Source organism: Lethenteron reissneri, chromosome 45, assembly GCF_015708825.2.
Source record: "Lethenteron reissneri isolate LAM-NWPU_2019-01 chromosome 45, ASM1570882v1, whole genome shotgun sequence".
Classification (NCBI taxonomy): Eukaryota; Metazoa; Chordata; class Hyperoartia; order Petromyzontiformes; family Petromyzontidae; genus Lethenteron; species Lethenteron reissneri.
Genome location: NC_083823.1, coordinates 5,943,232 through 5,968,891, shown reverse-complemented (window position 1 = coordinate 5,968,891; position 25,660 = coordinate 5,943,232). Strand labels below are relative to the sequence as shown.

Sequence of the window (25,660 nt, the reverse complement as noted above, 5' to 3'; positions counted from 1 at the left end):
TTTTCTGCAACTTCAGTAGCCCGTTACCTACCTCCTTGGCAGACAGCGGCCTGTGGGACATATTCCAACGTTCTTGTCACGCCATCTCCTCATCCTCACTTTGAATTTGTTTGCAAAAAATACTATCTGATTCAAAAGAAACAAAAGGGGAGGAGCACATGTTTTTCAAAACAAGCCGGTTGTTTGGCAGCGACGATATTTGACTCACATGGAATTGCGAGTGGGCTTTGGGCGGGGACACATCTCGCCTATGAGACGGCTCAAGGACAAAACACTGGCAATGGAATGGCGTCCAAAGGAGAGATAGCGTGAGCACACAGGACGAGAGAAAGTAGGATAAACGTGGAATGGCGAGAGCCAGTGAGAAGCCTTCTTTACAGCAGTGGATAGAGCGTGGTTGACGAAGACTTTTCTTTTCCCAGTGAAGCGCATCTTTAATTGTGTAGTTCACCAAACGTGCGGTTTGCTTCGATGTCCGTCCTGAAAAGTTTGACTCCCATCCGTAGAGCAAAAGTGGGAGTTTTTCCTGGAACCCATATTGTCCCCCGCCACCCGGCCCCCAAATGCAATCGTTAAGTCTTCCGGCAAAACAAGTGGCGATTACATTTTTAAATTAAGGTCAAGCAGCAGGAGCTCTAATCAGCGCCATAAAGTCAGAGCGATCAACAGCGAAACGATATTCATCGCCCGCCAGAGCGCAAGAGGCAGCAGGAGAAACAAAGTTCGCAACCTCTGCTTGTGTTCTGTCGGCGCAAACCACTCCTAACCACATGGCCACCAGGGTCAGGTTAATCAGTTGTGGGGCCCCTTTCTAAAGTTCGCTGTTGAGAAAAGTAGTTTTGCCTGCAGTATGAGGGGAGGCTCTCCTCCCATTGGCCTCTTAACGGCGTTGTTTGTGCCAAAGAAACAACGCGGCAAGCTGTGGGGCCCCTTCTGCACGATGCGAGCACATGGAGTACTGGCATTCAGGGTCGCAACTATTGGGGGGGGGGGGGTTATGCGGCAGCGTTACGAGACGCATAGGGGGGCCCAGTCGGCCACAAGGGGGGCCCCGAATTGACAAAAAATGTTAAGAAAAAATTATTCGACAGAAAATATTCCAATGATGAACTAATGAATGCCAAAAATTGTTACAATTGAAAACACATTTACGAAGAATACACACAGCGTAAAATCTAGTAGCGCTACTGATGGTGTTTGTTACTGAAACATGCCCATTAAAGCAAGGCACATGGTAACCTCATCGTGAGAATTGCACCTTTAAATATTTGTTATTAATAATGTCACTGTGAGACTGTCTTCCTCTAAACCCACTACACTGTGCAACTAGAATAACAAATATCGTTATCGCCTACACATTATTATTGTATGCGGGTTACAAAACATCCGTAGCCATTTCAGTAAAAGCGAGTCGGGAGAAAGGAGAGGAGGGTCGCACAGTCGTATCTTGCCATACCCACCCCGTTGAAAGAGGTCACTGTGCCCCTGCCGGCCTCCGTGCTGATGTTGGTAACGGCGAGATGAGCGGTGGAATAAAACATCTTCTTTCGGTAAAGTCACGTAGAAGGGAAATAATAAAATAATAAAAATAAAACATTAAATAATTCTCACGACGTTTCGGCCACAACGCAAGCAGCCGTCCTCAGGTGAAGAACAGGTCTGTCGGGAAGACAGCGTCTGAATGAAACACCCCAGGCTTGGAGCGTATATTTAAGCTGGGTTGGAGGGGGAAGAGCGCCTTGACAAAAGAATTTGCATATCAAGATGAATTTAGCATATTTATGGGAAATGCAGATATGGGATTCGTCACTACTTGTGAAATGCGTAGGAGGTGGGCGGGGGGTTTCAAAGTCATATTATGCCTCTTCCATTAATAGATCAATAGATGGGGCGGTGTAACGTCGAACAATCGAGACACTTCCTGGGACATCCTTTGCCAGTACCAAAATATACTAATAGGGGTTGTCCCATTTTTTTGGCAACAAAACTGACACCTTTTGCAAGGAATCATGCTTACATTAACCACAATACTTGCAGTCAAATGCAAACAAAAAACAATACTCTGATAATTTATGCATTGTCTTTGAAACTGATTGGTCCACACCAGAGACAGCTTTTTATAGAGCCTAGTCTCATATGGTGTTCGACCAGATGACGCCAAAAGGCGCACAGTTCAAAGACACCGCACTACCAGAGTAATGAGAGCTCGGGGTGAGCAGCTACATCATGGGACCTCCTTTGCCAGTACCAAAATATACTAATAGGGTTTTTCCCCTTTTTTCTGGCAACAAAACTGACACCTTTTTGCAAGGAATCATGAATTCTAGATTTGAAGCTTTCGTGACTGCAAGGATTCATATTCTTAGGTTTTTTTTTCTTCGGTAAAGTCACGTAGGTTTTAATTTTTTACCTACGTGACTTTACTGAAAAAAAACCTAAGAACAAGGAATCATGCTTACATTAACCAAAAAAAAGGAGAAAAACCCTATTAGTATCGAGACACTTGGTCAAGGTTGTGTCGGGGCGACCCGGCCCGCATTGTTTGCCTTGGATTCGAGTGTTTGTGGGCTGGCTCGCAGATCCTCGAAGGTGACATTAGATACCTGCTGTGCCAGATGCTCGTTTGATTGAAATTTCCGAACATTCGCTTACAGGGCTGGACTGTTTACATGCCAGTGTCAGGGTCTCCTGACGCACAGTCACAAGTTTCCTATAAGAAGGATGTTCTTCTATTGCTTGCGGGACTTGTCCGCAAAGGGTGTGCCCTTAGCAAAGTGTAGAGTTTTTTTTCGTCTTCAAGAAATGTAAATAAGGAAATAAAGATGTTAAATTTGCACTCCATGAGTTTAACTTTTTTTTAACACTGAATTTTTTTTACAAATCTGCTTAAGATTTAATTCCTAGGGACTTTTATTAAGGACTCTCTCAAATGGTTTAGATGTTGCCTATTGTTTATAAACACGACCCTCTATTGGCAAAGGATAACTTACCCAATATGCATGTTTAAATTCTGAGCTTTCTTAAGACAATGTTAAATACTTAACAGGTTGGTATTCAATGTAAGCATATACATTACCATACATTCCGTAAAGTAAAAAAAATGCTGTCATGGCCAGCAATACCAGCCTCATTTCACGTAGTAATTTAACTCATGATGAGAAACTGCCGGTTGATTGATGGTTGGCTCGAGTCAGCGAGCGATGTGGCACACCTGTAACGTAATAACAATGTGTGTGAACGTGCCTCCACTAACATTATTTGACCTTTTACTTTCAGGGCGACAGTGGAGACTCTGGCCCGTATGGACCAAAAGGAAATCGCGTAAGTTGCTTCAGTGCATTATCTTGAACGACGTCTTAAAAGTCGTTGTTCCCGCAAGTCGATTCTGAGAATTCCCATCAGTAAATACGAGGCGTGCAGCGGCTCTCCCCCCAAACTCGCGATTCGATGAATTTTCACGATTCATTTTATTGTTATTATTGGCATCGTGGTTACTGCGTTGGCGGCAGGAATCATGTGAATGAATTTCACGCGACGTCTGCGAATCTCAATCACGCACGATTCGATGTGTGCGTCGTGGGCGTGACGATCTATTTAAACCCATGAAATCGACGCCCGGCTACTTGCACGTTGAATCTTGCATTTTCGCAAATGCCGACAATGTCGTGTTTCACAACTTAACGTGGTCTCGTATAATTTCTATTGGCCCGCCTCTGTTTTTATCTACCCTGTATACTTGCATGGCTCAGTGTTGACATAGTTCCACAAGGTCATCCCTCAGGCAAGGCCGCAATGCTCCGTCTTGGATTTATTTTCTCTGGTCAAAAAGCTCCGAGATTGCAATTCTCACGATGCTTACATTTTTTGTCCACGTTTTGTCATGTTTCTCCCCAACCCACACCCCCCCGAGTAGACAGCGACCTTTAGAGGGTGGGTGTGTTGTGGCAGATGTTATGAATGCAGGGCCTCTCACAGGGGGGTGTGGGAGTGTGGCGAGGTAGGCAAAGGGTCAATTCTGTCCTAGGCCTCGCACAAAATAAGGGCCCTACCATAGATAGGTCTATTTGTTTTGTTTTCTCTAATGAATAAGAGGACACACACACACATACACACATGGTATTCTGCCCCAGGCTTCCCAGGTAATGAACGTAACCAATTCCTTCTCAGGAGACGGAACACCAATATGGAGCAAAAATGTGCGTGTCATCCGAGTCGGGCCTGGCTGGCAAAATTTTTTTATCGTAATCACTGGAGATCTTCCAGAAGCAGGGGCGAGTGGGGGGGCGGGTTAAATGTGTCATGCGTTATTATGTTATGCAGAGTTGTGAAATATGGCCACTACAGCCTTAATATTTTTCCAATCGGCAAATGTTATTTGGAAAAAGGCACCTCGGGTGCCTGAGATTATTTCGCTCGAATGGAACCCTTTCACAGCACCGCTTAGCGTTTTCAAATTCATGAGCAAACAGTAAGCAGTCTGTGTGTGTGTGTGGGTGGTGGCTTGGTATTTGTCCATGTGCTTTTGCTTCAATGTATTAATTTAATTATATGGGTCGGAATTATCGCGGATATAAACACGTATCGTGTAGCCAAGGTTACAACACAGGGCATCAACATTGTAAGAGTCTCGTGGAGCGATATCTGTGCCGCGTGTACGTGTGTATGTCTTTGTCTCTTACTGAAGTAGGAAGCTGTAGTGCAGCGTTTAGCTGCGCTACGAACCTGGCCACCCGAGTTCGATTCCCGCTCGCGGCCAAAATCAGTGACGATTATCTGAACCGGTCCTGGGCACCCCCTAGGTCGACTCAGCCTCAAATGAGTACCTGGTGCAGTGTGCCGTGCCAGCCTTCATAGGTGCTCGCTAATAGCACTTGCCCCAACAGTCTGTTAAGGCTATATGGGGGATTTTTGTTTCTTATTGAAAAGCCTGCATTTGCTATAATAGATCCATTTCGCATGATTACAAATGTTTACAAAGTGTACCACGAGAAGTGTTGTAGGATCACGTGCGAATCCACCTCTTTTCTTATGTAGGATGTTACACGGCGCTTTACAAGAATTATAAATTGGACATTAGTTATTGGCTGATGGGGAAAATAGGATGGGGTTTGAGTGTTGGGGAGGCAAAGGGATGAGGAGGAAGGGTGATGATAGCGATAGGGAGGCGAGGTGAGGAAGGATAGTTAATGTTTTAAGGATGCGGACAGGATAGGAGTTTAAGGGATACACTATTGCAAAACATGAGTATTTTTTTTTATCAAGTTTTAGGGAGAAGAGCTAGTAAGAGAAATAGATCAATATAAAGAAGGGAAGAGAGGGAGGGTGGTGAGGGAAGCGGAGAGCCTCCCTCACCACCATTCTTGCAGCTGCCCCCTTTAGAATCTCGATAGAATTTTTATTTATTTATAACTGATTTTTCTTGTTTATTTTGTTGTCCTTCTGCCGTACCTCCAATTATCACGGTTGGCTGCGTGCCATGGTGCGAAAGAAGTTAAACATGCATACATAGTCCTCTTTAATGCGGTTTAATTTTATTTTTTAAGTAACAAGTGTTTTGTATATATTTAGCGGAAAAAAATCAACACCGGATAATTTGGATGCCCTGGGGCTCGTTAGTGCTGCCCTGCATGCCTCTGAGGATCATCGTCAATTGTTTTTGTTGTTGGTGGTGGTGCGTAGGCCCCGGTTGCTCCGACGTTTCCCCTCCTGTCATGAGCCTCACTTGTGGTTTTTTGTGTTTTAAATTTAGTTGAAAACATTTTTATTTAAAGTATACATGTGAATGTTGTTTTTTTTGTTTCCTTCAGGGTGCACCAGGAATGCCAGGATTTCCTGGGACACCGGGTATTCCGGTAAGATTTATATATATATATAAAAACCCAACACAATATTTTAGTTTAAATATGTAAATACAAATGAGCAAAGTGGAAATATTTTTTGGACTAGATATGAAAATGTACAATATCGAACTTTGAGTTGTTTTTTTTTACATTTAATTTATTTTCAGGGTTTGCCGGGACAAGATGGCCCTCAAGGGCCTCACGGTATCCCAGGATGCAATGGGACTAAGGTAAGGCCCCCAGTCTGGCTTTTAAGTGTTGTTTTTACTTGCGTGCACCGTTTGAGTTTGAGATTATTCGATTTGCACGGATGGTCCCGCTGAGCCAGTGGCCCAGGTATTTCTGTACCATGTCATCGAGTGGCACATGACCAATTTAAAGCGAGTGCTAAAGAATTATGCCTGGGGGGATGTTTTGTAGAGAGTTTTGCGCAAATGCAATCAGGAAGGCATGCTCATTTTGCAAAGTGCATCCATCATTATTTAATCACGTGCTAAATATTTGACTCTTGTTAACATAAATTACCGTGCCATGTCCATAACGTCTATTAAATTATAATGATAGCGGCTGAAAAACATTCCAGGCTTGCAGGAGGTGAATGAAATACAAATACTGTATCGGGGGGGGGGGGGGGGGGCGGGGAAAAGAAACATGAAAAACATTGCAAGGCAAGATAAAATAAATGAAATGTATGAGATTTCTAGATACCATAGGGTATATTTGGACAAGGTGCTAAGTGAGGCTGATAAGTGATAAGGTATGGGTTAGGTTGGCTTTGAAGAGGCATGGGAAGGGGCGAGGAGAGGCAGGACAAGTCAACTCTGGGCCCTCTTGAGTTTATTTGGAACACGTAGAGCCCCATTGCAATTCTACTGCCTTACTCCTCTAAAGCAACACGCAGGAGGATTATCACCATTCCAAGTCTGAACCTTTCACCTCCTTAGAAACCCATTGGCTGACGATTTAAAATAGCTTGAGCAGAGGTCCATATATGTGTGTATGTAGGATTCGCAGAGCACCACAACAATAACTAATGAGTTTGTTTACCAAGAAGTTTGCTCAGCCTTATCTTGAAAACGATACCCTTACTAGCAATGGTATTAACTCTATTTTGCCACACTGCTTCATTGAGGTTCATATCTCGGGTAGTTATGCAACCTTCAAGTGGTGTCCCACAGTCTGTGTGTGTAACGTGCAGATATGCTACGAGTTGGCCATGTTGTAAACTAATCGCACGCCGTTTCTCTCTTGAAAACCATGAGCTGACGTATTCCATAAACCCCCTTTGCCTTGCGAATCATGGATTGTTTACGTTGTGTACACGATTCTAATATCGTGACATTGTTGTCTTATAAGTAAGTCCAACTTTTAAAGGCCGTGCCCCCAGTAACTCCGAACCAATTTTTTGACCACTGATCGCATGACCCACAAATCTTATTACAGTACCATACAGCGTACGACTTGCCTTCACACAGTGCCTGAATGCAGCTGCTACTCCACTTAGTGCACCGAAATAAATATAGGACACAAAGCCTTAGCCGGCGGTAGGGCGAGTGGCTCGCAATCGGAAGGTTGCAAGTTCAACTCCTGGTTGGGGGTCAACTCAGCCCATATCTTCTCGAGGATCGATAAAATAGGCACCACTTTTTGGGGACGTTGGCAGCAGTTGTCATATGGGGACGACCCCCCACTCTACGAATGTGGAATTTCTACGAATTTGCCCAAGGCTGTGAATTGGGAAATGAGCAGCAGCCTCGGCGATCAATTTAAATCACTTAAACTTGTTTTAAAAGTCATCCCTTCCACAAAGTCCTAAGCTGCACAATAACAACAACAACAGCATTCTTGTTTCAGGAGTGTTGTCGTAGCCTGCGTACACACAGCAGGCGAGGCGGTGGCTAACCCTCGTGAGTAAACGTTTTAACAGAGGGATTAGTGCTACACACAAAACTAGAGCAACAGACCAGAAAAGTTTCGTCTCAAGTTTACACCACTGGCTTTTGCCTTGTTTGCCACAGGGAGAGAGAGGATATCCTGGCGGTCCGGGATTACCAGGATTACTGGGCCCAGCGGTAAGTGCTTTCCGTCTTTTAAATCCTTTGAAGGTTAAAGACCCTGAAAAAGATAAAATAAACATCTCCACTTCCCTGTTCTGCATCTCCACATTATTTTTTTATATAAAAAAACAATTATAATAAGACAGCATTACGAAATTAATGAAACGTGCTTTCATGTTTTTATTATAGTTAAGACATTCCTAATTATAATTATCACAGCATGAAAATTTAATTAGACGTGCATTTAATTGTTTTATTATAATGAAAAGAGTCCTAATTATAATTAAGAGAGTATTAAAATGTGATTCATACATTTATGGATAGTTTTCATTGTAATGTTTACCACCCATAATGCTCCGCAATATTCTATCACCCATAATTCCCCCATGACCCATAATTCTACACACCAGTGCAGAATAAGCTCTTAAAAAATATGCTGCTTGTGCAAGTCACTTTCTTATTTTATATCGATGTAATTGTGACTGAACAATTACTATTGGGAGGTTATTGTTGAACGAAAATATACATTAAAGAAAAACACTATCTTTTGATTTTACCAGGTAAGGCACACTGAGCTATAGCTCTTTTTTTAGAAGCAACCTGTCCACAAATGATGTCTCACCGAAGCGGCTTATCACGTGGAAATGTATAGCAGCCAAATACTCTTAACAAAAGTTGATTCTAAATGTGGGGGCATTAATCGGAGGACCCGGAGAAAAATCCACACGATCACGGGGGAGAACACGCAAACTCCAAATATTCAGCAGCAGGCGTCAGGGTTGGGATCAGAGGTCGCAACCGGGTACCTGATACCCGTACCCTACCCGATACCCGGCTACCCGTACCCGGGTAGCCGTTTGCGACCCTGGTGCGGCCGGGTACGGGTACGGGTAGGCCGTGAGTCACTGGTGAGTAACCGTTTGTCACTCATTTCGGCCGGGTACGGGTACCCATTTGCGACCCTGGTGTGGCCGGGTACGGGTACGGGTAAGGAATCAAAACCCGTTTGCGACCTCTGGTTGGGATCGAACTAACAACTGGGCGAGGAAGATATCATGTCCGCCACTGTGCCCCAAAGCAGCTTCACGTTTGCACAGGCGCAGTGTGTACTTGTTTAGAATTACAATAGTTGGCCCAACATCAAAACAATTACTCGAGGCATCCCTGGCATGCAGACGGGGCATTTGGGTGAATTAAACCCAGCCTAGCTTAATGAAATCGACACGTACAGGAATGAAAAACACTTTTTTGTATTCTTGCAGAATTTGCATGTGTGCGAGTTGCGAACAAAGTGGTGGCGTAGTGGTGGGCGGTGGGGAAGTGGCTTTTAGCTCCCTTCGCGAGTTCAATTCTCGCTCGCGTCCAACAGCTGTGGTGAATATCTGAACCAGTTCTGGGCTTCCACTCGACAATACGTCAATGAGTGGAAGCCGCATTGGCAGTGGTGAACAAGCTCTATAAAGAAACAACAACAACAACAAAACCAACACTTCGGCCTGAAAAGAAAAAAATTATCTATACAATTATTATTGATGAATGAGCTATCAGGCCTCCACTTGGTAAACTCGGCCTTAATAAACGATCGCATCTCGCGGTGCGTAAACATCAGCGGCGAGGAGACGGCGGATGTCTTGGCTGTGGCTCATGCCCCGCCACCTCCTCGTGGACCGTGCCGGCCTTCAATAAGCCACTCGCTTAACAGCACTTGCCCCAACAAGTCTATTCGGCTGCAGAGGGGACCTTTGCCATCGTAATTATAGACAGAATGACGAGGCCATCGTGGCGAGCTGTTTCTGACGGGCATGTGTCTCTGTTGTCGCGTCACGATATTTGTTTTCTCTTTGCAGGGAATACCGGGACTGCCAGGCATGAAGGTAAAGCCGTCTGTCGGTCATGTGCTTCTACGATTAAAACACCAACCACAGCTATCGTGCTCCGAGACGCCGTGGCACACAATTGTGTAAATGTAATTTAGGCTACGTTGCCACCTTGTGTCCGTGTCTTGTCAATGCAGGCGCGCCAAGATATTACGGTTTACGAAATCATACAGACAACTCCCATGTAATAAAACCATGGGCGGAGTTTGGGGGAGGCAGGGGGCAATGCCCCCCACAAACTGGAGACTATTATGAATTTATTTTCAGTAGTTTATAATTAACATAATTTTTAATTAATTAATCGTATGCACCCGCGATTTGGAATGTGAAGGACAAAGCAAACCACCTCTCCCCCCACCCCCCCCCAAATATAGAAGTCATACTCCGCCTACGAATAAAACTCTATAGTTTGCATAACCACAAACGTGTTCACATTCGATGAACGTTTGCACGCGTAATTCTAAAGCGCCCTTCACTACCCATCAATGGGGGGGTCTCTTCTTGCCAGCTCGGCTGATGGCAGTGTGTGTGCGATTGTTTATTGACCCCTGAATATTGGATAGGGGCGGCACGAGGATGGATTAACGCAGGGGCCTCCGGGAGCAATTGTGTTTTAAGGAGCCCACAAAAATCCAAATAAAAACGCCGTCATGACGGTCGAAATGCAAAACCGTAGCACCAGCGCCATTTGGTCGATGAGACCATAACCGTCCGCGCGTGCGTCGACTTTTAAATGTAACCCCCTTTTCGATTCTTACGTCGCACTTAAAAGCGAGACCTGCAGTGGCCGGGGCGAATAGCGTCAGGGCGCGCGTGGCATTCGGCGTGGGTGGCGGTAAAACGGCAAAAGGAAGGAATTGAAAAGACAAACAAAGAGGGCACCCCCACCCACCCCACATGCAATCCGGCCCAGGGTGTACAAGCCTGCCATGGGTTCGATCAAACGCCCCCCCACCACCCAAAATCCAAGCGTCGTCTGTCTGGGTGGTGCTTCGCGTTGAGCATTTTTTTTCTGGCCGTGTGCTACGGCGCCGGCGGTGTGCGCGTCGACGACAAACGCACGTGGGCCGACCCGGGAAATCCGCCGTTGGATTCCGGGCACGGTTTTAGCGAGCGCCACGCTACGGAACCCGGTGGCCCAAGTTCGATTCCCGCTCACGGCCAACGCCAGTGATGATTATCTGAACCGGTTCTGGGCCCTCCCTTAGGTCGACTCGGTCTCAAATGAGTACCTGGTGCGGCGTGTAAACGTCGCGACGCGGAAGCCCAAAGGTGGCCAGGCGTGGTGTTGGCCACCCACGGCCTCGTGTGCCGTGCCGGCCTTCGTAGGTGCACTTGGCCCCAACGGTCTGCTAAGGCTACAAGGGGGATCTTTGTGTTTGTTTGCTGTTAACAAAACGCAACCGAAATAATTTTTTTGTTCCGCATCTCAATTTTGCAGTGGCCTTGTTTGCCCCATTCTACGTTGATTGCTTGGCAGACGCCTCGTGACAAAAGCAGAACTTTCCAAACAAAATTTTGGCGAGGCCGTGAGAGACTCTGGGGCAAGGATATAAAACTCTTGCCTGGGGCGCTGTAAAACGCGATCGCTTACTTTGGCTAACCTTGAGGACGCATTGGTCCGCCACTTAGGAAGTTATCGTCATGAAAATGCCCACGGGTCTTTCCGTCACATCGGCAGTAGCAGTGGGTTCGTGTGCGGGGGCCGTGAGCCTGCCGCTGCAACAATGAGAGGATGTTGAATGAGGCCGCCACTTCATCTTTGTGTTTGTTTGTTTTTTCTCGCAGGGCGATCCTGGAGAGTTCTTTTCTTCGTTTCCGGGGCAGAAGGGCGACGCTGGTTTTCCTGGAATTCCGGGGCAGCCCGTGAGTTTCGCTTGCTGGTGATGCACGAGGTCACAGATTTATACTTTTTACAAATGTTCACACAGTTGCTGAACGCAGCCTCTGAGGCCCAAATAACATCAAGCGGATTTACATTGTCCCGGCGACGAAGAGCAACACGATCATGAAGAGCAGGGGGTGACACGGCCCAGCGGGAGCGTTCGCCACTTATTGTGGAGGTTCTTAGATTGAGCCCCATGCCTTTTAAAGATCCCAAGAGGAGGCCATGTGTGTCGGTGCCATGATCGATATTTGCCAAATACATTTTTTTTACTCCATTGTAAACACGTAGCATCATCGCCCCCTACTGGGACAACTTAGCAGAACCCTTCTGGAGCGAGTTGATAATGACATAAATGTTACGTTATTTCATTTATATATTAGTATAATCGTAACAGTAAACTAAATATTTAAATGTATATCTCTGCTTGAGAGACGTAGAGAGATATCTCTGCTTTCGGGTGCCACAGTGGATTGATGTTAGGGGCCGTCCATAAATGACGTCACGTACCTAGGGGGGGGGGTGGGGGGTCAGACATTTGTGATGATGTTTGACGAGGGGGTTGGGTGAGAAATGTGACGTCACATCAAAATGAGCAACTTTTAATAAATATAGACAACACGTTCTACTTCATTAAATAGACTTTTTAATAAATGTTTTCTCCTACAACATCAGAGTGCAGCGGCATATTAAATACGCACTACAATGACAATAGTTTAAAGCGATTTGAAGCATGTTTTTTTTTTGGGGGGGGGGGGGCAGAGCTTTTTGACGTCACATTTGAGGGGGGGTCTGACTTTTTGTGACGCCGTGTGACGAAGGGGGGGGGGGTCAAAAATCGTCCAAAATCGCGTGACGTCATTTATGGACGGCCCCTTACCTCCTTCACCTGCTACGCCAGAGATTCGTGGGTTCAATCCCAAACCATGACGATCACCGATCCCCGTAATGTGTGTGTGTATGCTATAATGTGTGTGTATGCTATAATGTGTGTGTATGCTATAATGTGTGTGTGTATGCTATAATGTGTGTGTATGCTATAATGTGTGTGTATGCTATAATGTGTGTGTGTATGCTATAATGTGTGTGTATGCTATATGTGTGTGTGTATTGCTGTAATAATGTGTGTGTATTACTATAATGTTGTGTGTATGCTATAGTGGTGATGTATGCTATAATGTGGCGTGTGTGTATGCTATAATGGTGTGAATGCTATAGTGTTTGTGTATGCTTAAGGTGTGTGTGAATGCTTATATTGTTGGTGTATGCTTAGATGTTTGTGTGTATGCTATAATGTGATGTGTGTATGCTAGATGTTGTGATGTATTTGTAATGCGATAATGTGTGTAGTGTTTGAATATATAACTTTTTGTGGTATGCTATCTGTCTGTGTTTTGTAATGCATAAGTGGTGGTGTGTATGCTATACTGTGTCTGTGTGTGTATGTTATACTGTGTCTGTGTGTATGCTATAATGTGTGTGTGTTTACATGCTATAATGTGCGTGTGTGTTGTGTTTCAGGGGCAGCCTGGGAGCTCAGGACTGCCAGGACCATTTGGGCCACCTGGACAAAGAGGTTTTCCTGTGAGTTCGTGCGTGTGTTTGTCTTTCGGCGTGGATGTGTGAGTGTTTGCATTTGTGCGTGTGTATTTTTCCGTGTCTTTGTATGTGTGAGTGTTGTGTCTGTGTCTTTGTCTTTTTTGTATTTGTGCAGGGAGCGGTAGTGCAGCGGTTAGCGCTCTGTGCTACGAACTCGGCGACCCGAGTTCAATTCCCGCTCACGGCCAACACCGGTGACGATTGTCTGATCTGATCCTGGGCCTCCCCTAGGTCGACCCAGCCTCAAATGAGAACCTGGTGTAATATTCTTGGGTCTTTCGGTAAAGTCACGTAGATTACATCTGGTGTAATGTGTACACATCAGACAAAGGCGGCTGGGCGTGATGCTGGCCACCCACCCTCTGGTGTGCCGTGCTGACCTGTGTACGTGCTCGCGAACAGCACTTGCCCAAACAGTCTGTAGAAGGCTATACGGGGGATCTATGTCTTGTTTATGTGTGTGGGGAGCAGTGGCACATTTTCATGCTCACCACGGTTACTCAGCACAGGCACAGAGATTCAAAATCCAAACGACACTGTTTAAATTTTTAAAGATAACAGTTCATAGATTTCTGGAATTGATTGAGAACTTTGGGAAACAGTCGACGGGAGGGAATTCCAAAGTGGAGCAGTGCGTGGGAAGAAGTGGAATGAGAGGGTGTTTTGATCTCCAGTAGTGCGGCGGTTGTGTGCATGTATGTTGAACTTCTTTCGCACCGGACGTAGCCGACTGCGCTCATCGGAGGTGTGGTCGAACACGGAGTGAACTCGGTTTCAATTGCCAGATTCGGCCACTGTCAGTTGGCGGTGTAGCTTTCAAGGCGTGTGTACGCTCAGAGGGTGGACCCGGTCATGAGACGTGGAAAACATCTGCCTATCTCTGTGGATGCTGTCGTGTGTTGTGTGCAGGGCCCATCTGGTCAACCCGGGTCCCCTGGCCCAAAGGTAACGGCGGTGTTCAAATATTTCTTACGGCCTCCGTTAATATTCGCAAAATTGAAATAACGTTGTTTTGCATGCAAAAAAAAAAGCCCGTCAATGTTGACATGTTGGGTGTGTAATTTGCACAATTGTTCACTTTACAGGGTTCCATGGGTTTGAATTTTGAAGGACAGAAGGGTGAAAAGGTGAGTTGCTGCTGTGATCATTACTGGGCATGGAGCTGCATATCGAACGATGCATAGATTAAAATGGATTTAAAATAAATTCCATGCTTGCACTACACGAAGTAAATTGTGCTTGTAAAATAGATTATTTAAAAATAGACTGTTTAAAGAAGTATACATATTACATACAAATCGTGATAAATAGAAGTGTAATGTCCCCCCCTCCCCACACCCCACTCACTACCTTGCGATGTAATCAATGAGTTGTTGTGATTCAGCGTCTGGTTTCGATGCAAGAATCAGCTTTGTTTACATTGTGGTGAATGCTGTCTGTCTCTCATCCTTTACACAAATTATCTTGTGTTGCTGCTGCTGCTGCTGCGTTGGCAGTGGTGCATGAGCACACAATGAACACATAGACGACAATAAAGAAAAACTCATCACGGTCATCAATCTCACCGTGGCCTTCAAAGAAAATATGCAAGAGGCGACGTATCGAACAACAGCCCTCATTCGTAGCATAACTATATAGAGAAGGGCCATTGCCTGAAACGTCGACGAATAGATTCTTTCCCTCATTGATTGTTCTCGTGACGCATTCTGCTCATTTTAAAATCCTTTATATTAAGTTCACTTGCTTACATGCTTGTTTGTGCGCTTATGACCGTGCAAATCTTTCGGTCGTTTTTTAACCCACTTCCCGTGATCCAGTCGAGCTGACATTTTGCACACAGACTCGTTGTGCGTGACAATTAATTTTCGTGAAAATTTTTTTCAAAAATTTTACACTTTTTAGGAAAAAAAAATTATATGTAATTACCAATTGCTTAATGGTGGCAAGCAATCATCTGACCCATAGGTGGCAGCCATCTCAAGCCAGAGGACGAGAGGACTCTAGCCGCCACGCATATAAAGGATTTATAGTGAAAAACTTTGTTTTTACAGGTTAATTTTTTCTCTCAATTTCAGTGCTGGTGGGGTGGGGGGGGTGTAGGGAGTGGGAACTCCCATTCTCTCATTCTCTCGCTCTCTCTCTGCCTTTATTTCGCCATTTGCTCACGGTATTTGTTTGCCCTCTCCGTGACCTCAGGGTAGCACCGGACCCGCAGGCCCTCCGGGGCCTCCTGCAGGGCCGCCCGCGCAGGAAAAGCCGCCGGAGGGAGTATTTTACAAAGGCAATAAGGTGATCATAACAACACGGAAAATGTCGTTGTGAAAAATATAAATAGCGAGATTATAAGCGGACACACCGTACCATCTGCGCACTCCCAGAAGGCTGCGGGGCCGATGGTTTGTGTAAGGAAATATTTTAATGTTTTTGCTTTTGCGTAGACGTGAAGGATGTGTGTTGTTGGCTGGTTCATTTTGATTTTCAGAAATAGCTCTTGAGACCTCTTACCAGGCCCCATCCTCGGACAGGGGGGGCGACGGCGCTGGCAGCTGTCAGAGTGCCCAACTGAAAGTGTCGTTTGTCACGTGACCTCAAACCCAACAGCGCAGCTGGAAGATAAATTTGGGGCGAGAAGCGAAAGTTATACATTGCCGTCCGATTGACGCGTTAAAGCGACATCGCTGTGCCCTGTACACCGTCTCTGAGAGGCTCACAATACGTCCTGATGGTCTCAGCTCGGAGGCCTTGGTCAAAGCGTCGCGAAGACGGTGTTCGTCGTCGATGCAATAGCGACCTTTCGGTGGACTCCTGGTGTGGTTGGGCCGTCCAATCCGGAGTCACTGCATTGCACTGGAATCTCCATTGAAATCCTCCTCCTACACAACAACAAAACAAATTCCCTTTTGTCCCACCCACACCATTGCCCCAACGGGGGAGGTTGTGGGGCGTGGGCGGTGTAATGAGGGGGGATGGGAGGGGGGTTCTTCAACCTCGCCACTCTCTTAGCTGTCGGACGGTAGCTCCGGATGCAAGAGGACCCGACGTTGTGATGTCTACGGGTTTACGCGTCACGGGCTTTTGCACGAGCCCAAAACAAGACAATGGACATCTCGCTACTTAAAGGGATCAATGGGTCATCTGTTGTGAGCAAATGTGTGACGATTGTGGAAAAGTGTAGAGTTATTCAGGGAGGGGATAACATTTTCTAGAGCTCAGCCTCGGACAGCTCCAGCTGAAATGCAGCACTGGGCGGAGGTTGTTTGGCCCCCACTGCACCACCCCCTCCCAACCCCCATGGATGGAGAAGTGCTCCTATTGGGGAGAAGCTCTCCCATTCATGAGAAGCTCCCCCATCGATGTGAAGCTCCACCATCGATGTGAAGCCCTCCCATGGATGAGAAGCCCTCCCATCGATGAGAAGCTCCCCCATTCATGAGAAGCTCTCCCATTCATGAGAAGCTCCCCCATCGATGTGAAGCCCTCCCATGCCAGAGACACCCCCACCCCCCCCCGCTCCCAGCTGTTTTAAAAGCACGGCCCTTCGGACAGCGCAGTGAGCACATACACACGGGCGTTTCGGCCTTGGCGCTAACGAATTCTCGCTCGTGCGTGTGATCAGGGAGACGCTGGACCCCCTGGTTTTCCAGGCAGGGATGGTCTCCAAGGTCCTCCGGTAAGTTTGCGTTGATGCCAGTTGTTTTAGTTAATAAACAATGATATTGTTAACGATGTGATTTAGACATGGCGCCCTTGAATGCCAGGTCACCTTGGCGCACTTTACATCGCATCTCATCCAAAACATTGGAAAGGGCACCCTCCCGCAGGGACAGCTGCCACTGTGGGGGGGGGGGGTGCCCTTTCACTCATTGCACTCCATTCATTGTTCTCCACTCATCGCTCCCCACTCATCACTCTCCACTCATCGCTCTCCATTCATCGCTCTCCACTCATTACTCTCCACTCATGACTCTCCGTGTGTTTCAGGGTATGCCCGGGTTTGGATTGTCAGGCGAAAAAGGAGAGCCGGGGGAGGCTGGAAAACGCGTGAGTGTCCCTTTCCCTCTCTGCACGCACGGCACGAGCGTTGAGCGGGACGTTTAGCAGCGAGCCGCGCCGAGGCAAGCGCGGCGCCCCCCCACGACTCGTCGAGGCTGGGCGCGTGCCGACGGACGGGAGATGCAGCGTGAGGGGAGAAAACACTCGGCCGTTGGTGCGTCTCCACGCGAGAACGACGTCCGCATGCCCCGCTTGCGATGCGGCAGCAACAGCAACCTTGCACCTGTTGGCGCGCCCGTTACGTTACGTTAGCGCAGAAATGCAAACCAGGGAAAACCGGGAGGGGGCACAGGATGGGACCGAGCAAGGGGAAGGAGAGAAAGGGAGCTTTAAGAAGGGGGGGGTTCTCTAAGCACGGGGTTGAAGAGGAAGGTTTTGAGTAGAGATTTGAAAGCGGTGAGAGAGGGGGATATTGAGGGAGAGGTGAACTGGCGGAGTTGCCCGGGGAGGCAGTTGCAGCGGCTTGAGTGTGGTGTAGGGGCTAAGATAGCGACACGGGTTGCTTGTGAAGCGCACGCCCAAATTGTGTGAGAGGACGTCACTCACTGCTTTGTCCTTTTAGGGGAAGCCTGGAAAAGATGGAGACCCCGGCCTTCCGGGTTTGGAAGTGAGTGTGAAATCCCCGCATCAATTTATGCCCCACGGTCACAGGCATTCTGAACACCGAGCGAACATTTAATTTTGCAATTGCTCCAAAATCAACTTCGTTTTCCCAACAGGGTCAGCCAGGGACACCTGGATTTCCTGGAAACCCTGGTTTCGATGGACAGAAGGTATGGCCCTCTAAATCATATACCTCCGTATTCAAAAGCTCGGCTTTCACTCGGGTTATGTGAAACATCTAATATATATCTCATGGGTTTTGTTTGGTGCAGTCTTTGGTGCCTGGGCTGAGATCATCAATTCTTGCTCTTGAGAATGCTGTTTAGACATATCGTTGTGAATGTGGCTTTTTGTTGTTGTGTTCTTGCCTTTGCAACCCACATCTCCTTCGATTCAGGGCATTGTAGTGTCAATGGGTCCTTAAATGGGTAAAAAGATATATATATATATAGGAACAGACTGACCGATCCCTTGGAGAGATTCATTATCGATTTTGTGGACATTCATCGGTGAAATAAAGTGTGAAATATATATATTAGATGAAGCGTGTGTTAATGTGTCCTGTCTTATGAATGTTTTATTTTCAGGGTTCAAAAGGAGACCCCGGTTTGCAAGGGCCCCCTGGCCAGGTGAGTTTCTATGTACACATACAGTACGCAAAGTACGTACAGTATTTACGATCCTGACTGAGTGAGTGACTGAAATAAATCCTAGTTAATTTCTAGATCGGTGCTTCCGAACCTGGGGTGAGATGCCCTTTCTGGGGTTTGGAGACATGTCCAGATATTTTTTATAGAAGGTAAATCATCGAAAAAACAAATTAAGCATGGCCACGTAAGTACAACTACTTTCTTTTATGAAACCCATGTCTTTATTAAGATTATACTTTTTTTTTACGATTGAGAACCAAAGGGGGGTGCCAGGCTGCAGTAAAAGTTTGAGAACCACTGTTCTAGATGGAATGCAAAGCTGAAATTTGGCACAAATATTGCTGCCAACGATCGCCCTCATCTCTCTGGTCCAGTATTCATATGTTTGGTACAAATTCAATTCACGATTGGGTCTCGAAACGTGTGGGAGGGCCTGGCGGAACAAAAAAAAAACCCAATTGTGCCAAGAGGCGAAGCACTCCGGCGCCCTTAACGGATGGGAATGAATCCAGTCGCGAGCCAGCAGACGGCGGACCTTGACACCTGTCGGTGGCGGAAACATTTGGAGGACGAGTGTGATCCACCAACCATCGCCTCCAGTGTGCCGCATTGCAGGCCTTGCGTGAACAATATCCTGTGCTTCTCCCAGGTTATTGGCCAACCACCTCCACATGGGTTTGGGTCCAAAGGTGACCCAGGATTCCCGGGCGCACCGGGAGACAAAGGAGAACCTGGTTTTACAGGTAAATGCATTGTCACAATGCATATTTCTTAACCCTTTCCCCGTTCTGAGACGTGTGCAAGTTGGAGGCTGGGCCCCCCGTTCACCGCCGAATCTGGGAATGCGCGAGCGGTCAGCGTTAGTTTTAACTTAGAGAGGCGTGGCGCCGTTGTTTTTAAAGATATTGTGCTCACCGCAGAGAACCGTAGTGACGCGACCGCAAGTCTGCGATATCTGGCGCCAAACTGTGCCACGCGCCCCTCTCGCGTGGAGTGGAATCGGAAGATCGGAAATGGGGTTTTTCACCAGCACAAAACAACCGCTAGCGTCGTCGCAGCGAATATAAGTAACGGAATGAATGAGCAAGCAAAATCTTTCTTTCACATTTTTTGCACCTTCACGTAAACAATAAAACGATGAAATTTCGATTTAAAGCTTTCGTGACTGCAGGGATTCATCTTCTTAGAAGGGAAATAATAAAAGAATAAAAATAAAACATAATAAAATTATTCTCACGACGTTTCGGCCAAAACGCAAGCAGCGGTCCTCAAGTGAAGAACAGGTAAGACAGTGTCATTCAGACAGTGTCATTTAGACACTGTCTTTTTTGACAGACCTGTTCTTCACCTGAGGACGGCTGCTTGCGTTGTGGCCGGAACGTCGTGAGAATAATTTTATTTTTATTATTTTATTATTTCCCTTCTACGTGACTTTACCGAAAGAACCAAGAAAAGAAAACGATTGCTTACACATCCCAACCACGCGGCCTTCTTATGTTCTCAACAGCAATGACAAAGACTGGGTTGTCAGTTTTCGTTCCTCCCTTTAGACTCGTCTTTTTTCAATAGCGTATCCCTCTCCTACTTTCTGTCCGCATCCTTAAAACCTTAACCATCCTCCCCCTTCCCCTTCCTAACCTCGCCACCCCCTCTTTCCCCATCATCACCCTTCCTTGCCATCCCTTCCCCTCCCCAACACTCAAACCCCATACCTTTTCCCGATCAGCCAATAACTAATGTACAATTTAAAATCATTGTAAAGCGCCTTGACAAAAGCGCTATATAAAATCTTAGATAACATATAATTTGGTTTTGTGTGAAACTAGGACCCATATTTAACAGAGATAGGGTCCTCGCCTATTGATATCTGACCTTTCACCAGCATTGGTTCAAGCGAGCCTGGCTAACGAGACGCCGGATGTCAAATCCCGCCCAGAGATTGCTGTTGTCGAATAATTGGCGCAAAAATTTCGCCCTATCAGAAGGACCTGTGTGGCTGATGTGATGTACTAAAAAAAGAATAGTTGTATTCTTTTGTACGTGGGAAGGGCAGGTGCATAAAGGAGGTGTGTTGCCTGACGATTTATTTTGTTACTGCCTTAACTGAGTAAATTTGCCACATCCACACCATTGGCATGAATGCCAAACTCTCGCGTGTGTGTTGCTTGTAAGCGCGAGGTTCATATGCACCACAGTCGCAAGAGACAATTAATTATCTTGACCCTGCAGGTGAGTGTAGCGGCCACTCGTGGCTGCAGGGTGGTCACGTGACCCCCGTTACATACATACGTGTGTGTGAATGATAAATGAATCAATTCCTCGACGCCGTGTTCAGTGCACGCATCACGACCTTTAATAGTCGACGCGAATCGACGAACCACTGCATCGATGCACCTCGAGTTTGGGTAAGTGACGTGGCCGAGTGGTGGCGCGTTTACCGGTTCCTTCGCAAAGGCCCGCAGTTTGAAACCGGCAGGCTGCCCTGGTTATTACCGCGGCGCGAGTCTCAACCGCACAAGCACGTGCCGTCTGCTTCGCGGTGAACGTGAAAGGATTCCGAGACGTCACTTGAATATAGCGGGCCATTGTGTGCTGGCGTCATGGTCCAAGTTTGGAAAAATTACTCCGCAAATTAATCAATTGGGATTACACAGAACAGATTGTGTACATGAATCATGGCAGCGCCTTTCTTCGTGATGATAGCCTTGCGCTATACGAACGGCGCTCATGCCAAATGTACATAATTGTTGTTATGATTGTGTTTGCGTGTGATTGCTGCCAGTAGTGATGCAAGGTTTTGAATTGCTGTTCTTATTCCATCTCAGGATCCACCTGGGTTGAACGGTGCACCGGGTCCCCCAGGTAACCATTCCTCTGAACGTTCCAGCACAGATTTCAAACATGCAAGCGCGCAATCTTCACATCATCTGCTTAAGATGCCAATATATACTTACGTTCTCGAAGTTTATTGGTGTGGTGGTGAGGATTTTCACCTCTTAAGGTTTAACAAAAAGAAAACCAGGATGCATGGGTTGAAGAATATCTCACGATACCAGGAGAAAGTAGAAGTACATCTGATCTGATAGAGTAATCTGAGATGACATGAGATCTCTCCACCACTGATGTTAAGGATAACATCAATGTGGTGTCGTGCGCTCATTACATGCACTCTCTTACCCTGTCTTCCTATTGCATCTTCTCCCCAATTCAGTCATGGTGCTGTGTACAACTGCATTTTTTTCGTCATCCTCCATAGATGATTTCAGCCCCATTGCTCACTGCAAACCACTTAGGGTTGGCACTTTTTCTTCCGCAAACCAAAACCCCAAACCTATGACCCTGAAAACTGTGCGGTATACTCCTGTAATGCAGCGCAAAGCAATGCCACCAGATGTCGGTGCGGATTAATTCCCTGCCGCACGAACACAGATGCCAATTCCTGGACTACGAGTGAGATCGTAATTAGCGTTGTCATTCTTGTTTTTTTTTTTCCTCCCGTCTTGATCTTTTTCCAAAGAAGCATCCCTCGATCAGCGCCTCCTTCAGCCATTTGCCGATCTAAAAAAAAGAAACAAATCGACTCATTAATTTTATTTAAGGTTACCAATTCAATTCTTGGCTGGGCTTTAACACAGCCCATCATCCCTCTGGGGGAGAGAAAATAGATACCACTTTGCTAGGGGAGTCAACAGTGGCTGTCCTATGGGATAGACTTGCGCCTGCCATTGGGGTGGGCATTTTCCACCACTGGCTCCGAGCTTTCACGACCAAACGAGCACCTTGTTGCTCGTTTGGTCACGACATTGCTTTGACTTTACAGTAAAACCTTGGAGTGCGAGTAACTTGGTTTGCGAGTGTTTTGTAAGACGAGCAAAAATTTGAAATAAATATTAATTTGATAAACGAGCGAGGTCTTGCAATACGAGTAGTACGTATACACTTGTCTGCCGAGCATCATGTGATCACAGCTGATGTACGAGTGCTTTGATATACGAGTGCTTTGGATTACAAATACGTTTCCAGAACGAATTATGCTCGCAATCCAAGGTTTGACTGTACTTTTTACCTCCTTTGTACTTTTTACCTCCTTCCTGTCCACACGGCTCACGGCTTTGAATGAGATATATGAAATCAAACGCGGGATTTTTTTTCCTTTCATGCCCCAGCTTAAGTAGATTCTAATGACCGAAATGTTGTTGTTCAGGTATCACGATACAGGGCCCTCTGGGGCCACCAGGGATTTCGGGAGAAAGGGGCCAGAAGGGTGACCCGGGACCCCCAGGACAAAGCTTCCCAGGGCAGCAGGGCCAGGATGGGCAGCCTGGGTCTCCTGGTCCACAGGGGCAGCCGGGTCTCCCTGGCGCCCCGGGTAAGCACGCAATCTTATTTGCATCATCTTTAATGTTTTCCGACAAAGGTTGAACGTGTGAATGGCTTTTGCTCTGTCTGTCTGTCTCTAACATGGGGTTAGGGGATGGCGGGGTACTGTAACTCTCCTAAAGATGATCCAATGTGAGTGAAACTTTAGTGTAAAGTTGCGGGGACTCTCGTCGTCATGGTGACCAATTGGACACCCAAGTATAGACAATGGTGATGAATGGTAAAAAAGCACGGCCCTTAAATTACCTGCTCAAGTCACTGCTGGTGGAAGGGCCTTCCAGAGAGGGAGCTATAGAGAGCCCCTCTATATAGCATGTTTGACGTACTCTTCAACGTTGGCCAGTGCGTCTTGAAAGCGGTGGGAGTTACCCACACTTAATGACACCGCATGCGACCTCCCAAATGACTAACTCTAGTGTTTAACCTGCCCCCATTGTTTCACTGGGAGATCGAATCAGCGACCAGAGATCGAACCAGGACCTCGGGATTGCAAGTCCAGTGCGCTGGACCATTGCGCCCGCAGGAGATCCCCTCGACTCTAATATCACTGCAGCAATGTGATCATTCCCGGCCACGGTTATAACCTCTGATGCAAATTATGTATATCGAAACCGGTTGAGTAACCTGTCGCGGCATGTAAACGTGAGCATTGGGGAGACGAAGGTGACCAGGGGGGGGGGGGGGGGGCAGGTTGTCATGTTGGCCATGCCAACCGCTTGTGCGCCGTGCCACCCTTAACAAGAGCTCGCTTGCCAGTGCTTCGATGGCTATGTATGCACTGTATGTTGAACTTCCTTCGCGGCGTACGCAGCCAACTGCGCTAGTCGGAGGTGGCCTTTGACTATGCTGGTGGTCATTGACTTTGTGTGTGTGTGTTTGTGTCTTGTGTGCGTATCATACGTCCTCATCGTTGCCAGCCGTGGTCACCCCTGGTCTTCCCGGGCGAGGATTACCAGGCCCGCCTGGCCCAATGGGACCGAAAGGCTTCTCTGGAGAGAGGGGACATAAAGGCAAGTGTCATCACCGCTACCGTTCATCATCGTGTGGTGGTTGGTTTGGTGGCCAAAACAAAACACCAGGTGTAGCCAATCCTGCCCAATGCTTGTGTAGTGTATGTACAGTTGAACTTATTTCGCACCGTACGTAGCAAACCGTGCTAATCGGATGTTTGGGGCAAGGACAACAAACGAACTCACGAAAAGCAGTTCTAAAGATGTGGGTTTGCAATTTAGAAAATGAGTTTTCAATTGTGGGTCCCACTGGCCTACTTAAGGCTCGTCCCCTCTAGTAACCAACAGGTTACCACAATATTGTCTGCATTGCTCACATGGCAATGCACACATCATGGTTGCTATTTGAACAAGGGGTTGTTCCTAGACCAGCTTTGTTTAAACATTTTCAGCTTAATAGAATCACACCTTTTATGACATCAATAGAAGTCGGTGATGATGATGATGATAAAAACATCTTTGAATTAATCAGTAGTTCTATCATAATATTGGCTGCGGAAACCTATGTGTTAAGTTCAACAAAATATTACATTTCACTTCCTTGAGAGTGCAGACCGATGCTGCTGTACGACAGGCGGGTACAGGAAGCGAACGGCCGGACAACGGAACTTACTCCCGCGCAATGTTTTTTCCCCCCGCGCATCTCTACAGGCGACAAAGGCGACACGTGCCGGGACTGTTTCGGAGGAGTGGGGCCCGGTCGCCCAGGGTTACAGGGACCTCCCGGTCCCCCTGGCATGCGAGGTTTCGACGGTACGTTTGCCGAAGCGAGAGGAGGCCGCCGCGCGCCGATCACCAGCGTCCCGTTTTTTTCTCCCTTGACGCTCTTTTTATTGCTACTGCCGCGGTCGGCGCCATCAGGAATATCACGCCACGCCTGAAACGTGCGAATCGCAGAACAACACTCACAGATGCAGTCTCGGTACAGACGATTCTGGCAAACCGCCTGATGAAGCTGGTTGTAATCACTGGCGAAACTTTATACTCAAATTTGTAAATGTTTTAGTGGGCTTACTCTCCCAATACACTGGTGTGCTGAAGTACTAACCAATTTGCACGTCTTGTTTACGTGACTAACCTTACTAATGGGCCATGTCGGGTGGTGGCGGGTTCACGACACATTTGTATTCACGCGATCTAACCTAAAAACACCTATATTATTAATATTTGTCGCAAAAGCCTCCTACTACTATGTGTTACACGGTCGGAACAGATGCAAACTGCACCTCTGCCGGGACCTGGCAGCAGACATGCCACCAGGTGCTGTCCCCTTCAGCCCAGAGGCTGCATCACCGCCATCTTGGATCATCCTTCTTGATTCTGGATGTGTCCCGCCCGGGCTGACAGCAGCCGATGTTACGTCCGGTGCCCAATTTGTAATCCTGCTGCAATGTTTTATATATATCATGTATAATGTTTGTATTTAAGCGAACATTGTGCTAAGCTTGTGTTTATTATGTTGAAGGTATTCAAGGTAACCCAGGCCTGAAGGGAGACAGAGGGTTTCCTGGCAACCCAGGATCTCCAGGTTCGCGAGTAAGTGTTTTAAGCTTCAATAAAGTAGTTTTATGTTTTTTTATACGAAACGTTTAGTGTTTACGTGAACACTGCTTGTGTGCACAGTCAAGTGTTCATTGGTTTCACTCGTGGGTGGTGCTGGCTCCATTGGAAGCCCAATGCAGATATTATTTCCGCCACCCAACCCA

At 46.9% G+C, this 25,660-nt stretch overlaps 1 protein-coding gene across 1 annotated transcript in view; it reads left to right on the top strand.

Moving 5' to 3' along the window:
• LOC133353890 (collagen alpha-5(IV) chain-like) overlaps positions 1 to 25,660 on the top strand; it is a 134,829-nt gene that overhangs the window by 68,276 nt on the left and 40,893 nt on the right. The window contains 21 exon segments of the mRNA XM_061570383.1: positions 3,277 to 3,321; positions 5,808 to 5,852; positions 6,008 to 6,070; positions 7,859 to 7,912; positions 9,745 to 9,771; positions 11,563 to 11,640; positions 13,181 to 13,243; positions 14,168 to 14,203; positions 14,344 to 14,385; positions 15,455 to 15,547; positions 16,875 to 16,928; positions 17,240 to 17,299; positions 17,874 to 17,918; positions 18,031 to 18,084; positions 18,502 to 18,543; positions 19,214 to 19,318; positions 21,390 to 21,426; positions 22,769 to 22,933; positions 23,862 to 23,954; positions 24,606 to 24,707; positions 25,420 to 25,490. Coding sequence (XP_061426367.1) covers positions 3,277 to 3,321; positions 5,808 to 5,852; positions 6,008 to 6,070; positions 7,859 to 7,912; positions 9,745 to 9,771; positions 11,563 to 11,640; positions 13,181 to 13,243; positions 14,168 to 14,203; positions 14,344 to 14,385; positions 15,455 to 15,547; positions 16,875 to 16,928; positions 17,240 to 17,299; positions 17,874 to 17,918; positions 18,031 to 18,084; positions 18,502 to 18,543; positions 19,214 to 19,318; positions 21,390 to 21,426; positions 22,769 to 22,933; positions 23,862 to 23,954; positions 24,606 to 24,707; positions 25,420 to 25,490 — 1,374 coding nt within the window.